The sequence below is a fragment of the Choloepus didactylus genome, chromosome 12, assembly GCF_015220235.1.
Source record: "Choloepus didactylus isolate mChoDid1 chromosome 12, mChoDid1.pri, whole genome shotgun sequence".
NCBI lineage: Eukaryota > Metazoa > Chordata > Mammalia > Pilosa > Megalonychidae > Choloepus > Choloepus didactylus.
This window is the reverse complement of record NC_051318.1, coordinates 65,170,582-65,186,821: the sequence shown is the minus strand read 5'-3', so window position 1 is coordinate 65,186,821 and position 16,240 is coordinate 65,170,582. Positions and strand designations below refer to the sequence as shown.

The 16,240-nt window shown below is 36.8% G+C and overlaps 1 protein-coding gene across 2 annotated transcripts in view; it reads left to right on the top strand.

Annotated features, from left to right (window-relative positions):
* BORA (BORA aurora kinase A activator) overlaps positions 1–16,240 on the top strand; it is a 42,097-nt gene that overhangs the window by 11,698 nt on the left and 14,159 nt on the right. For both annotated transcript variants that reach the window (XM_037800284.1, XM_037800282.1), the window contains exon 5: positions 1,393–1,474. In XM_037800284.1, coding sequence (XP_037656212.1) covers positions 1,393–1,474 — 82 coding nt within the window. The remainder of the gene's footprint in view (positions 1–1,392; positions 1,475–16,240) is intronic.

The following is a 16,240-nucleotide window of genomic DNA, read 5'->3' as shown; positions in this document are numbered from 1 at the left end:
TTCACTTTATTTCTGCCACAAATAATGCTGCAGTGAACATACTTGTACATATATATTTGTATACTTAAAATGCACTGCCTGAGTCAGAAGCTTTGTGAATTTTTATTTTTGGTAGATTTTGCCCAAAAGGTTGTACCAGTTTATACTCCTGGCTACAGTATATGATACAGCCTGTTATATCTGCAGTACTGATTATTGTCAAGCTTCTTAATTTTTGCTAATCTTACTACTTAAAAAATGACACATTTCATTAACTGCATTTGAATTTCTTTGAATACGCCAATGCATTGTCCCATGTATTTATGGTTCTTTTTTGTTTTTTTTCCTGAGAATTGTCCATGTCATAATCTGTCCCTCTTTTTCTTTATTCTTTTTAATCTTTTCATTTCATAGATAGTTTAGTTTGGGAAATTAGCTCTGAGTCAATATGTGCGGCAGAATATTAAGAAAATATTTTGAGTTGTCCTGGAAACAAAGAGGGAAGGCAAAATTACTGTATTAGGCTTGGCTTTATATCTGGAATGAAAGAGGAAAGAAATAGATCCAGATGTTCTACTTCCATTTGATTGTACTGGCCAGTGGTATGCTAGTAAATGTTTGGCACTTACTCAGTTGCGGGAGGAGTCTGATTTGTAGTAATTGCTAGTTTCTGCGATATCAATACTCTAACCATGGCCAATTTCAAGCTGCCAACATGACGTCACTGAACAGGAAGAGATGTGCAGTAGCATATTATTATTTGTAGTAGTTTCGCCATACAGATCAAAAGACGTAATCAACCTCAAGAGTATAGTTATTGGTAAAATATAGTAAAATAATTAGGAAGTAGTGAGTTTTGAGTATTTATTACCTTTATTTTTTTATATTTTCAGTTTTTTTACCTTTATTTTTAATATAATTCAATTGTAAGTTTAAATTTTTTTTATTTTTAATGATGACTCTTTGAAAAATGGTACACAAAATTCCTGAATATTTAACAATCAGATCTTCAGAGCCAGTGCAAGCCAACTTAGCACACCATTCATACTGCCTTATATGCATATCTCTATCTCCTTTTGTTCTTCCCATTTCCCTTTTGCCACCAAAAAAAGGGGGTGGGGGTGGGAATTAGAAATACTTCCTCTGTGATTAATGCCTTTAGTTTAATTTGCAAGTTTCAAATTTAAGTGGCTGAGTTGAAGTATTAAAATTTCACTCTCTCTATATATACTTTAAAATTCCTTTATTTTATCTTGAGCCGTTTGTGCTTTTAAGTATAAAAAATTTAAGTGTAACTATAAAATCAGTAATATGACATGTTTGAAATGATTCTCTGAAAATAACCACAGGTACTTTTTAACTTAGGATGTTGCAAGGAATTTATTCCTAATTGTATCACTTTAATTTTCCTAGTTTTTCACTAAAGATGTCATTGTACCTTCTCCTTGGACTGATCATGGAGGGAAACAGCTTGCAGAGTATCATTCCAGTAAATGTAAGTATATTAAAAATCAAAAGGCTCTTGAACTAGAAAGGTAGCATTACGGACCCATACTAGGCTTTAAGTGGATTGGCTCCTGTTTAATCATAGACCTTGAACAGCTCCTTTAAACTGATTTGCAACTCAACATAGGCGTTTTTTAAATGCTTCTTTTAGAGCAAAATATCAAAAATACCATGATGATTTGTTACTGCAAATTTGATTTTTACTTCTATATGTTTGTCAGATTTGATGCTTTTTAAATGCATATTTATTTTCCCTTTTTCCTCCATTATGATCCTTTAATTTTTATGTTAGTGCTAAAAGTGCTGAAATTTTTGTGAAAATTATTATTTGAAAACAAAACAAAGAGGCTGCCCCCAAAAATCATCTTTACGTGGACTGTAATATCTTAAGAGTAACTTGAAATTGCTTTGCTTTTTGCTAATTTGCCTATTTCTGACAAAGGTAGAGTGAAGGATGGACATTTACATGACCTGGGGCAGTGTAAAGAAGCTGTTTGTCTCAAAAATTAATAATTAAATGAAGGGGCAAGCCAGTAATTTTTCCAATATTTTTCTACCTCCAGGAAATTGTCTTATATTTGCTCTCACTGTCCTTTGGACTGTAAGCATATTCAAATATACTTGTATACCTGCATTTGTCATTGAAGAGGAATTACCTGCTTTTCTGTATAGCTTGCATTCATTTTGTTCTCAGCAGAGGGAAATTTGTTCCATTTTTTAATTGAAAACACAGCAGTAAAAAATAAAATGGTTTGAGCACTTTCTTTGTGTCTGGTCCTGTGCTAAGTGCTTTCAGTTATTCCTTATAATAACTAAAATGAGGGAAATGTGATTATTGGTCCCATTTTATAGGTGAGGAAATGTAGGTTTAGAGAGGTTAAATCACTTGTCTTGGGTTACAGAGGTAATAAAAGTGGTAGAACTTGGATTCAAAAGCAGTCATTCCCCTGTGATTATAAAAATCTTATAACTGACATTCCCTTTATCCAGTGTATGGGCAGATGAGTAATAAAATAAACATAAAAATATATATGAATATAAGGGAGGAATAAGGGGTATGGGATGTTTTGGATGTTCTTTTTTATTTTTATTTTTTTCTTTATTTTGGAATAATTAAAATGTTCTAAAATTGATTGTGGCAATGAATGCAGAACTATATGATGATACTGTGAGCCACTGATTGTATACTTTGGATGATTATATGGTGTGTGACTATATCTCAATAAAATTGCATTAAAAAAAAAGCAGTCATTCTCATTTCAGGTTCTGTATTTTCATCCATTACAAACTAAAGGTGTAGTATACTATAGTAGTTGGGGACTTGGATTTTAGACATGATGCTGCCCAACCTTTTTAGACCACAGTTTTTTATTGGTAAAAATAAAAGGATTGAACTAGATAGTTGTCTCTGTTAATGTCCCATCCAGCTATGAAATGTCATTTTTATATAAAGAAAAATTGAGGGAAAAATAGGTATAAAACCTACAAAGACAAAATTGCAGAATAAAGTCTTGTGGTATAAATAGTTATTAAATGCAAATAAACTGTCCAGTCAAAATGCAGAGATTAGCATAATGGATTAAAAAGTTTGACCCAACTATAAGCTGTTCAGAAGACTCACCTTTAACTCAAGAAACAGGGAGGTTCAAAGTGAAAGGATGAAAAAATATATGCCATCAAATAGTAACCAAATGAAAGGTAAGGCAGTTAGATAATAATATCAGATAAAATAGACTTTAATTCAAAAACTTATTAGGTACAAAGAAGGTCACTAAATACTGACAAAGATATAATAATTACACATATATGCACCTAACAGCAGAGCCCTAATTAAAAACTTTTGTGTATCAAAGGATTTCATCATGAAAGTAAAAAGACAACCTACCAAATGGGAGGAAATATTTGGAAACCATATACCTGATAAGAGTTTAATATCCAGAACATATAAAGAAATCCTACAGCTCAAAGACAAAAAGCAAACAACCTAATTTTAAAAAATGGGCAAAAGATTTGAAGGGTGTTTCTCCAAAGAACATGTACAACTGGCCAATAAGCACATGAAAAGATGTTCAAAATCATTAGCTATTAGAGAAATACAAATCAAAACCCCAATGAAGTACCATTTCACATCTGCTAGTATGGCTACCGTTTAAAAAAGAAAAAAAAAAGGAAAATAACAAGTGTTGGAGAGGATTAAAGAAATGTGAACACTCATTCATTGTTTGTCGGAATGTAAAATAATGCAGCTATTGTGGAAATCAGTTTGACAGTTCCTCAGAATGTTATGTATAGAATTACCATATGACCCCAGCCATCACACTGCTAGGTATATATCCAAAAGAATTGAAAGCAAAGACTTGAACAAATATTTACACACTGATGTTCATAGTGGCATTACTTACATTTGTCAAAAGATGGAAGCAACTCAAGTGTCCATCAACAGATGAATGGAAAAAAAGGAAATTCTCAAGGAAGAGGGGATGTAATTAGGCAACGGGAGTGGGAAAAAGGATAGGATACCATTTAGCCATCCACCAATTATTTACTGACCACCTACTCTGTTTTAGAACTCAAGCTCCTGGGAATCTAATACTGAATTAAGTAATGTCCCTGCCCTTATGTAACTAAGAAAGACAAAACAAAACAAACAAACACATGGAAAACAAATACAAATTCAAATTCTTCAGATACTGCAAAGTTCTTTAAAAAATGAAACAGGGTAAGGGGAAGAGGAGAGGGGAGGGATTGGGACAGTAGATAGGCCTGAACACTTAGGCTTTATGGGCCTCAGGGTGGAGGCTAATAGTATTGCAATAAAATGAAAGCTATTTAAGAGTATTTAAAAAGTGACTTGTGCTGCTTCAGACAGAGGGAATGGTTTGTGGAAAATACCTGAGGAGGGAGGGAACCTTCCCTGTTTGAGGAACTAAGAACAGGCCAGTGGGACTAGAACACAGAAATGGATGGGAAGAATGGTGGGACCTATGAGATACATATATGTCAATAAAACAAAAATAATACTCTAAAAAATCTTTATATTGTACCTAAATTCATATATGTAGGTCAAAATATGACTGCATGAATACCAAATTTATGAAACATCATTTGCTTCAATGTGGGGAAAGAGGTTAGAGGTATGGAAGGGGTATAATGGAGAATGAGAATCTGTGATACTTTATTTATTTTTAATTTTTATTCATGAAGTTGTAAGTTTACAGAGAAATCATGCAGAAAATACAGAGTTCCCATATATCCCCCCCCCCCCATAATCGCAGTTTTCCGTGTTAGTGTGGTACCTTTGTTACAATGGATGAAGCGATATTATTATAATTATACCACAGATTATAGTCCATAGTTTACATTAGGGTTTACTGTTGTAGAGTCCTGTGTTGTTTTTTTTTATTCTATTAACATATATATAACCTAAAATTTCCCCCTTTAACCTCATGCAAGTATATAATTCAGCAATGTTAATTACATTCACATTGTTGTGCTATTATCACCACCATCCATGAACAAAACTATTCTGTCACCTGAAACAGAAACCCTGCACCAAATAGGCATCAACTCCCCATTCCCTACCCCCATGCTGGCTCCTTGTAGCCCTGTATACTAGTTTCTATTTCTATGCATTTGTATGTTCTAATTATTTCATATATCAGTTATATCATACAATGTTTGTCCTTTTATGTCTGCCTTATTTCACTCAACATGATGTCTTCAGGGTTCATCCATGTTGTCATATATATCAGGACTTCATTCCTTCTTATGGCTAGATAATATGCCATTGTATATATATACCATGTTTTATTTCTCAGTTCATCGGTTGATGGACAGTTAGGCTGCTTCTACCTTTTGGCTATTGTGAAAAAATGCTGCTATTAATATTTGTACACGTATCTGTTACATTCCTTGCTTTCAGTTCTTTTGGGTATATACATAGACATGGGATTGCCAAATCATTTGGTACTTTTATGTTTAACTTTTACCAGAACTGCCAACCTGTTATCCACATACACCATTTTACATTCTGACCAACGAGGTACCAAGGTTCCCAATTCTCTGCATCCTCACCAGCAAGTGTTATTTTCCATTTTTTAAATAATACCCATTCTAGTGTGTGGAGGTGAAATCTGTTTTGTTTTATGAGCATAATTATTGTCCTCTTGTTCACTTCCTCCCATTTCCCTAGCCAGGTAGCTTAATAGGACTTCCTCCCATTACCCCCTAGCCAGGTAGCTTAATAGGACTTAATAATCTGTCCTTTCTCTGGTAATTTGAAATACCTTTAACATATTTATTGCTGATATATACTTGGACTGTTCTTTGACTCATTATCTTCAGTTATTTAATCTGATTCTATATGCTTTCCAACTACTGAAAATTGCTCTCATCCCAACCTGTTTTCATTTCCATTCTCAAGCTTGTATTTTTTCGAATTGTTTTGGTAAATTATATATTTGCACATAGTGGTTTCTTTTTCTTTCTATTAATATGCTCCTGGACATACTTTAGGATATTGGCATCCTATCCATCTACATCCATAAAGTAAGAATGGTCTTTTTTTTTTTTTTTTATCTTCATTTTATTGAGATATATTCACATACCACGCAGTCATACAAAACAAATAGCACTTTCGATTGTTCACAGTACCATTACATAGTTGTACATTCATCACCTAAATCAATCCCTGACACCTTCATTACCACACACACAAAAATAACAAGAATAATAATTAGAGTGAAAAAGAGCAATTGAAGTGAAAAAGAACACTGGATACCTTTGTCTGTTTGTTTCCTTCCCCTATTTTTCTACTCATCCATCCATAAACTAGACAAAGTGGAGTGTGGTCCTTATGGCTTTCCCAATCCCATTGTCACCCCTCATAAGCTACATTTTTATACAACTGTCTTCAAGATTCATGGGTTCTGGGTTGTAGTTTGATAGTTTCAGGTATCCACCACCAGCTACCCCAATTCTTTAGAACCTAAAAAGGGTTGTCTAAAGTGTGCGTAAGAGTGCCCACCAGAGTGACCTCTCAGCTCCTTTTGGAATCTCTCTGCTACTGAAGCTTATTTCATTTCCTTTCACATCCCCCTTTTGGTCAAGAAGATGTTCTCTGTCCATGATGCCAGGTCTACATTCCTCCCCTGTACTCATATTCCACGTTGCCAGGGAGATTCACTCCCCTGGGTGTCTGATCCCACGTAGGGGGGAGGGCAGTGATTTCACCTTTCAAGTTGGCTTAGCTAGAGAGAGAGGGCCACATCTGAGCAACAAAGAGGCATTCGGGAGGAGGCTCTTAGGCACAATTATAGGGAGGCCTAGCCTCTCCTTTGCAGCAACCGTCTTCCCAAGGGTAAAACCTATGGTAGAGGGCTCAACCCATCAAACCACCAGTCCACTATATCTGACCCCTATATCTGTGGTCATGTTAGCAACCATCGAGGTGGGGTAGGGAAATACCTCTGCATTCTCCACAGGCTCCTCAAGGGGGCACTACATCTTTTTTTCCTTGTTTTTCTTTTTTTTTTTTTTTTTAACTTTCCCTTCTTTTTTAAATCAACTGTATGGAAAAAAAGTTAAAAAGAAAACAAACATACAATAAAAGAACATTTCAAAGAGACCATAACAAGGGAGTAAGAAAAAGACAACTAACCTAAAATAACTGCTTAACTTCCAACATGTTCATACTTTACCCCAAGAAAGTTACCTAATATAGCAACATTTCTGTGAACTTGTTCCTACTATATCCATCAGAAATTAACAGACCATAGTCATTCCTGGGCATCCCCAGAACGTTAAATAGCTTATGTGTTCTTCTTGGATTATTGTTCCCCCTTCCTTAATTGCTCTCTATTGCTAGTTCCCCTACATTCTACATTATAAACCATTTGTTTTACATTTTTCAAACTTCACATTAGTGGTAGCATATAATATTTCTCTTTTTGTGCCTGGCTTATTTCGCTCAGCATTATGTCTTCAAGGTTCATCCATGTTGTCATATGTTTCACGAGATCGTTCCTTCTTACTGCAGCGTAGTATTCCATCGTGTGTATATACCACATTTTATTTATCCACTCATCTGTTGAAGGACATTTGGGTTGTTTCCATCTTTTGGCAATTGTGAATAATGCTGCTATGAACATTGGCGTGCAGATATCTGTTCGTGTCACTGCTTTCCGACCTTCCGGGTATATACCGAGAAGTGCAATCGCTGGATTGAATGGTAACTCTATATCTAGTTTTCTAAGGAACTGCCAGACTGACTTCCAGAGTGGCTGAACCATTATACAGTCCCACCAACAATGAATAAGAGTTCCAATTTCTCCACATCCCCTCCAGCATTTGTAGTTTCCTGTTTGTTTAATGGCAGCCATTCTAACCGGTGTGAGATGGTATCTCATTGTGGTCTTAATTTGCATCTCTCTAATAGCTAGTGAAGCTGAACATTTTTTCATGTTTCTTGGCCATTTGTATTTCCTCTTCAGAGAACTGTCTTTTCATATCTTTTGCCCATTTTATAATTGGGCTGTCTGTACTATTGTCATTGAGTTGGAGGATTTCTTTATATATGCAAGATATCAGTCTTTTGTCAGATACATGGTTTCCAAAAATTTTTTCCCATTGAGTTGGCTGCCTCTTTACCTTTTTGAGAAATTCCTTTGAGGTGCAGAAGCTTCTAAGCTTGAGGAGTTCCCATTTATCTATTTTCTCTTTTGTTGTTTGTGCTTTGGGTGTAAAGTCTAGGAAGTGGCCGCCTAATACAAGGTCTTGAAGATGTTTTCCTACATTATCCTCTAGGAGTTTTATGGTACTTTCTTTTATATTGAGATCTTTGGTCCATTTTGAGTTAATTTTTGTGTAGGGGGTGAGGTAGGGGTCCTCTTTCATTCTTTTGGATATGGATATCCAACTCTCCCAGCCCCATTTGTTGAAAAGACCGTTATGACTCAGTTCAGTGACTTTGGGGGCCTTATCAAAGATCAGTCGGCCATAGATCTGAGGGTCTATCTCTGAATTCTCAATTCGATTCCATTGATCTATATGTCTATCTTTGTGCCAGTACCATGCTGTTTTGGCAACTGTGGCTTTATAATAAGCTTCAAAGTCAGGGAGTGTAAGTCCTCCCACTTCGTTTTCCTTTTTTAGAGTGTCTTTAGCAATTCGAGGCATCTTCCCTTTCCAAATAAATTTGATAACTAGCTTTTCCAAGTCTGCAAAGTAGGTTGTTGGAATTTTGATTGGGATTGCATTGAATCTGTAGATGAGTTTGGGTAGAATTGACGTCTTAATGACATTTAGTCTTCCTATCCATGAACATGGAATATTTTTCCATCTTTTAAGGTCCCCTTCTATTTCTTTTAGTAGAGTTATGTAGTTTTCTTTGTATAGGTCTTTTACATCTTTGGTTAAGTTTATTCCTAGGTACTTGATTTTTTTAGTTGCTATTGAAAATGGTATCTTTTTCTTGAGTGTCTCTTCAGTTTGTTCATTTCTAGCATATAGAAACATTACTGACTTATGTGCATTAACCTTGTATCCCGCTACTTTGCTAAATTTGTTTATTAGCTCTAGTAGCTGTATCGTCGATTTCTCAGGGATTTCTAGATATAAGATCATATCATCTGCAAACAATGACAGTTTTACTTCTTCTTTTCCAATTTGGATGCCTTTTATTTCTTTGTCTTGCCGGATTGCCCTGGCTAGCACTTCCAGCACAATGTTGAATAACAGTGGTGACAGCGGGCATCCTTGTCTTGTTCCTGATCTTAGAGGGAAGGGTTTCAGTCTCTCACCATTGAGTACTATGCTGGCTGTGGGTTTTTCATATATGCTCTTTATCATGTTGAGGAAGTTTCCTTCAATTCCTACCTTTTGAAATGTTTTTATCAAAAAGGGATGTTGGATTTTGTCAAATGCTTTTTCAGCATCTATTGAGATGATCAATTGATTTTTCCCTTTTGACTTGTTAATGTGTTGTAATACATTGATTGATTTTCTTATGTTGAACCATCCTTGCATGCCTGGAATAAACCCCATTTGGTCATGGTGTATGATTTTTTTAATGTGTCTTTGGATTCGATTTGCAAGTATTTTGTTGAGGATTTTTGCATCTATATTCATTAGGGAGATTGGCCGGTAGTTTTCCTTTTTTGTAGCATCTTTGCCTGGTTTTGGTATTAGATTGATGTTAGCTTCATAAAATGAGTTAGGTATTTCTTCATTCCTCTTTCTTCAATGTTTTGAAAGAGTTTGAGTAAGATTGGTGTCAGTTCTTTCTGGAAAGTTTGGTAGAATTCCCCTGTGAAGCCATCTGGCCCTGAGCATTTATTTGTGGGAAGATTTTTGATGACTGATTGGATCTCTTTGCTTGTGATGGGTTGGTTGAGGTCTTCTATTTCTTCTCTGGTCAGTCTAGGTTGTTCATATGTTTCCAGGAAATTGTCCATTTCCTCTACATTATCCAGTTTGTTGCCATACAGTTGTTCATAGTATCCTCTTATAATTTTTTTAATTTCTTCAGGATCTGCAGTTATGTCAGCTTTTTCATTCATTATTTTGTTTATATGGGTCTTCTCTCTTTTTGATTTTGTCAGTCTAGCTAGGGGCTTGTCAATCTTGTTGATCTTCTCAAAGAACCAACTTTTGGTGATTTTTATCCTCTCTATTGTTTTTTTGTTCTCTATGTCATTTATTTCTGCTTTAATCCTTGTTATTTCTTTTCTTCTACTTGGTTTAGGATTGGTTTGCTGTTCATTTTCTAGCTTCTTCAGTTGATCCATTAGTTCTTTGATTTTGGCTCTTTCTTCCTTTTTAATATATGCATTTAGTGCTATAACTTTCCCCCTTAGCACTGCTTTTGCTGCATCCCATAGGTTTTGGTATGTTGTGTTCTCATTTTCATTCGTCTCTATATATTTAGCAATTTCTCTTGCTATTTCTTCTTTAACCCTCTGATTGTTTAGGAGTGTGTTGTTTAACCTCCAGGTATTTGTGAATTTTCTAAGTCTCTGATGGTTATTGACTTCTAATTGTATTCCACTGTGCTCAGAGAATGTGCTTTGAATAATTTCAATCTTTTCAAATTTACTGATGCTTGTTTTATGTCCCAGCATATGATCTATTCTGGAGAAAGTTCCATGAGCACTAGAAAAGTATGTGTATCCTGGTGATTTGGGATGTAATGTCTTGTATATATCTGTTAAATCTAATTCATTTATCAGATTGTTTAGGTTTTCAATTTCCTTATTGGTCTTCTGTCTGGTTGATCTATGTATAGGAGAGAGTGATGTGTTGAAGTCTCCCACAATTATTGTGGAAACATCAATCGCTTCCTTTAGTTTTGCCAGTGTTTCTCTCATGTATTTTGTGGCACTTTGATTGGGTGCATAGACATTTATGATTGTTATTTCTTCTTGTTGAATTGCCCCTTTTATTAGTATGTAGTGGCCTTCTTTGTCTCTCAAAACATCCCTGCATTTAAAGTCTATTTTATCTGAGATTAATATTGCTACACCTGCTTTCTTTTGGCTGTAGCTTGCATGAAATATTTTTTTCCATCCTTTCACTTTCAGTTTCTTTGTGTCCCTGTGTCTAAGATGAGTGTCTTGTATGCAACATATTGATGGTTCATTTTTTTTGATCCATTCTGCGAATCTATATCTTTTAATTGGGGAGTTTAATCCGTTTACATTCAACGTTATAACCATGAAGGCATTTCTTGAATCAGCCATCTTATCCTTTGGTTTATGTTTGTCATATTTTTCCCTTCTCTCTATTAATATCCTTTATTGTACCCATACCGAATCTCTTTAGTACTGAACCTTTCTCCAAGTCTCTCTGTCCTTTCTTTGTTTCTCTGTCTGTAGGGCTCCCTTTAGTATCTCCAGTAGAGCAGGTGTCTTGTTAGCAAATTCTCTCAGCATTTGTTTGTCTGTGAAAAATTTAAGCTCTCCCTCAAATTTGAAGGAGAGCTTTGCTGGATAAAGTATTCTTGGCTGGAAATTTTTCTCACTCAGAATTTTAAATATATCGTGCCACTGCCTTCTTGCCTCCATGGTGGCTGCTGAGTAGTCACTACTTAGTCTTATGCTGTTTCCTTTGTATGTGGTGAATTGCTTTTCTCTTGCTGCTTTCAGAACTTGCTCCTTCTCTTCTATGTTTGACAGTGTGATCAGAATATGTCTCGGAGTGGGTTTATTTGGATTTATTCTATTTGGAGTTCGCTGAGCATTTATGATTTGTGTATTTATGTTGTTTAGAAGATTTGGGAAGTTTTCCCCAACAATTTCTTTGAATACTCTTCCTAGACCTTTACCCTTTTCTTCCCTTTCTGGAACACGAATGAGTCTTATATTCGGACGTTTTATATTTTCTATCATATCCCTGAGGTCCGTTTCGATTTTTTCAATTTTTTTCCCCATTCTTTCTTTTATGCTTTCATTTTCCATTCTGTCATCTTCCAGGTCACTGATTCGTTGTTCAACTTCCTCTAGTCTTGTACTATGAGTGTCCAGAATCTTTTTAATTTGGTCAACAGTTTCTTTAATTTCCATAAGATCATCCATTTTTTTATTTAGTCTTGCAATGTCTTCTATATGCTCTTCTAGGGTCTTCTTGATCTCCTTTGTATCCCGTACTATGGTCTCATTGTTCATCTTTAGTTCTTTGAGTAGCTGCTCTAGGTGCTGTGTCTCTTCTGATCTTTTGATTTGGGTGCTTGGGCTTGGGTTATCCATATCGTCTGGTTTTTTTATATGCTTTATAATTTTCTGTTGTTTTTGGCCTCTTGGCATTTGCTGAACTTGATAGGGTTCTTTTAGGATTTGTAGACCAATTGAAGTCCTTATCTCTAATTTATCAGATCTACAGCTTCGTGGAGTACACTTTCTCTAACTAACCAGCAGGTGGCGTCCACGAGCCACCCGTTCTCCACAAGCCAGTTCTCCCCTGCTTAGCCTTTGTGGTGAGTGGGGGAGTGAGTCTTGTGGGGTCCAATTGGTGTACCAAGCTTGCGTGTGTAGTTGTTGTTGCCCGCCCTGTATATGGGGCGTGTTTCTGGGCAGTCAGGGAGGGGGGGTGGCTCTAACAATCAAATCTCCCTGGTGATCCTAGAGTTTTAAAGCTGCTGCAATAGTCTAATCCTTCAGTTCAGTCCTGCCACAGTTTGTCTCTGCCACTGACCCACAAGTCCTTGGTATTGGCGTATGGCTCCTGAGACTTGCAAGTGGGCCCCTCTTCCAGGCCGTGCACCCCGGGTCCTCTGTTGATGGATGACTGTGCTATGTCACAGGTGAGTGCCGTCCCCCCATGGCAGTTCTGGTCTGCTGGGCTATGTAGGGAGGCTCCCAGTCTGCTGAAATGATGGCTGAATGGGGCTTTGTTAATTCACACTGCTCCACCTTCCCAATTCTGGGGCAATCAGCTGAGGTTGCAGGGAAGGCTAATGTCCATGCCCAGTTTTGTGGTGTGTGCCTGTTATTTGAAGCGCTTCCGTCACACTGGGTTGTCTGGGGCAGCTCTGGGCTATGGGGCTGGCGACGGGCAGGAGTGTTTCCTGTCCGCCAGGATGATGGCTGTGAGCAGACACCCCCCTTTTCTTGGGAAGTTGTGGTGTTTAGTGAATTTTCTCAGCCACTGGATTATTGCCTTTTGTCTCAGAGCTCTCTTAGTTCTGCTCTTGTCTTGACCTGTCGAAATTGCAAGTGTTTGAAGCTTTCTGTATTGGGCTTCTTAGAGTAATTGTTTTAGAAAAAGAAAAAAGGATTAAAAAAAAGTGCCCTCCTCACAGATCTAATGGGCTATTGAAATGCTAAGAGACAAAGCAATTAGGGCCATTAAGGAAACGTCCACAGGGCAGAGAGATCAGCTTTTCTTCGGGATTTGCATATGAGCCTCAGGGCCTGAGCTCTGCCCTTCCCCTTTCTATGTTCACCAGAACTCCAAAAATCCTCCGTTTTTATTTTGGAGTTTTTCGTGCTGTTTTTTTCTATGCCTGTCTCATCTCTGCTGGGCTTGCTGCTGTCAGATTCTCTGGTGTCTGGTCTCAGTCTATCTATGGTTTGAGTTTGGATCAGTAGAATGAGTTTTCAATAAGGGCTGCCACTGCAGTTCTCCCTTCTCCTTCCCGGAGCTGACAGCCCCTCCTCCCACGGGACTAAGCCTGGCAGGGAGGGGTGCGGGTCCCCTGGCCACAAAAACTTAGAGATTTCGCTGATCTCAGCAGTTCCACGTTTTCATGAGTGTTGTATGAAGTGTGCCCAAAGTCAGATTGCTCTGTGGTGTCCAGTCCACGCAGTTCCTGGCTTTCTACCTACTTTCCTGGAGGAGTAACTAAAACATACAGCTCACCAGTCCGCCATCTTGCCCCGCCTCCAAGAATGGTCTGTTTTTGTGTGTTTTCTTTGACAAATGTTGATTCAGAATGGTGCTAGTTCCATGAAATGAATCTGAATACTTTCTCTATAATCCTTTAATGGGAAGCTTTCTTTAAGTTTTAAAAGAGCTTTTTCTTGACACTAGACTCTAACTTGACAATGTTTTTATTCGTATCTTTTTTTAATTGGCCTATTCATGGTTTCCTAGGAAATCAATGTATTTTATCAAATGGTATCATCACTCTTAATCCTCTGCCTAGAATGTTCTTTCTCACTTACTTCAAGTATTTTCTAAATATCGTCTTCTGAAAGTGAGGCTAGTCCAGCTAACATTGCGAAACACCCTGCTGTCTTCCTGATGCAGCCTGTGTGTGTGCGCACACGAACTTATTCCCCCTCCCTGCTGCATTTTTCTTCTTGCACATTTATTACTATCCAGTTTCCTGAATATCTATAATTACTTCCTTGTTTTCATCCCTAATTTTGAGTGTAATGATATTTTTCTTTTGTTTTGTATCTCATTAATTTGTTTTTATCTTTGTCTTTTGTAAGAACATTTTTGTTATTTTTTCTATAGCAATAATAACTAGTATGTATTACTCTGTACCATATGTATTATTATTCTAAGTACTATATGTATTCACAATAACCCTGTGAAAATACTGTTAATAGTCTCATTTCTAGATGAGGAAACAAAGTACAGACTTAAATAGGTTGCCCATGGTCTTAAAGCTAGTAAATAATAGAGATTTGAACTCAAGCAGCCTGGCTCTAGAACTCAAGCTCATAATCTTTGTGCTAGCCTATCGTTTTGAATTGAATGCTTATTTATTAGTTATTTAATAATGAGAGTGCTTAAGGGTGTTAAATTTTTCCACGGTACTACTTTGGCTACATTAGTAATGTATTGATACATTATATTATTAGTAATATTACTTTCTAAATTATGTGTAATTGTAGTTTTGATTTCCTCTTCGACACAGAAGTTATTTAACAGTATTTTGACTAACTTTTTATTAACTAAATTCCTATTAATTGTTCTGTGACCTGTATATTTGTCCTCATTGGAATTTTTTGAGGTTGTCTTTTGGCGCCAGACATATGCTCAGACTTTGTAAAGATTCCATGGACATGCAAAAGAAAACTTACACTCTGTTTACAGGGCACAAAGTTTCATATATTTTTAATCAAGCGATCATATTGATTTTATTGTTTAAACTTTCTTACCTTTTAAAATCTACCTGAGCTGTAGTACTTATTATTTTCCTCATTTTACACAAAAGGGAACTGAGGCACAGAGAGGTCAAGTAACTTGTCCAATAGCTGGAATTTGAACCCAGCACTTTGGCTCCAGAACCCTCCCTCTTGGCTTACATTGCTTGAAGACTTACTGTTGCCAGGTTCTGCATAGGCATCTACATGATTGTTCTGGTTTGTTAAAACCACTGGTATGCAAAATACCAAAAAGGATTGGCTTTTATAAAGTGGATTTATTAGGTTACAGATTTACAGTTCTAAGGCCATATAAAGGTGTCCAAACTAAGGCACCAACAAGAGGAAAGGTCGATGGCGTCCGCACTTAGCTTCTCTGGGGCATACTCTGGGCTTCATCTCTTAGCTTAGCACCTCCAAACGTCTAGTTTCAACAGCTGTCTCCAACATGTCTCTGGGCGTTGTCTCTCTAAGCAACTCTCTGAGCTTTCTTCACAATGTCTGTCTTTTATCCTCTCATAGAGGAGGATGCCAGTAAACTAATTTAAGACCTACCTTGAATGGGTGGGGTCACACCTCCATGGAAATAATCTAATCTAGAGGTCCCACCCACAATTGGCTGGGTCACCTCTCCATGGAAACAGCCAGTCAAAAGATCCCACCCACAATAAGTTTGTACAGTCAGAGTGGCTCAAAAGATCATAGTCTTTCCTGGGGTAAACAACAGTCTCAAATGGGCACAGTGATCATCTTACTTAATCTCACAAACCATCCCATAAGGTCACAACAACCTTTGTGGTATATACTATTATTTTCCCCATTTTACAGAGTAAAAAACTTGGCCCAGGTAACACAGCTAAGAAATAGCAAAGCCTGGATCTGAATCTGGACAGTCTGATGCCAAAGCCCATGCACTCTGCAGTGTATCATGTCACCCAGCTTACACTCTGAGGGGAAATGATTTTTCTTTTTCTTCCCCTCTCTTGATTATTGATTTTTGACTATACTACTCCCTACTCTCATGTCCATTTCCCTCCCCATAGGCAGGCATTCTAATGGGTTTAATGTGTGTCTTTTTGTATGTAGATGTTCTTGCAAAATATGCATATCTATGAGTGTGGTTTTTTTTAATTTTATATAAATGGTATCTCATTCTAATTCTT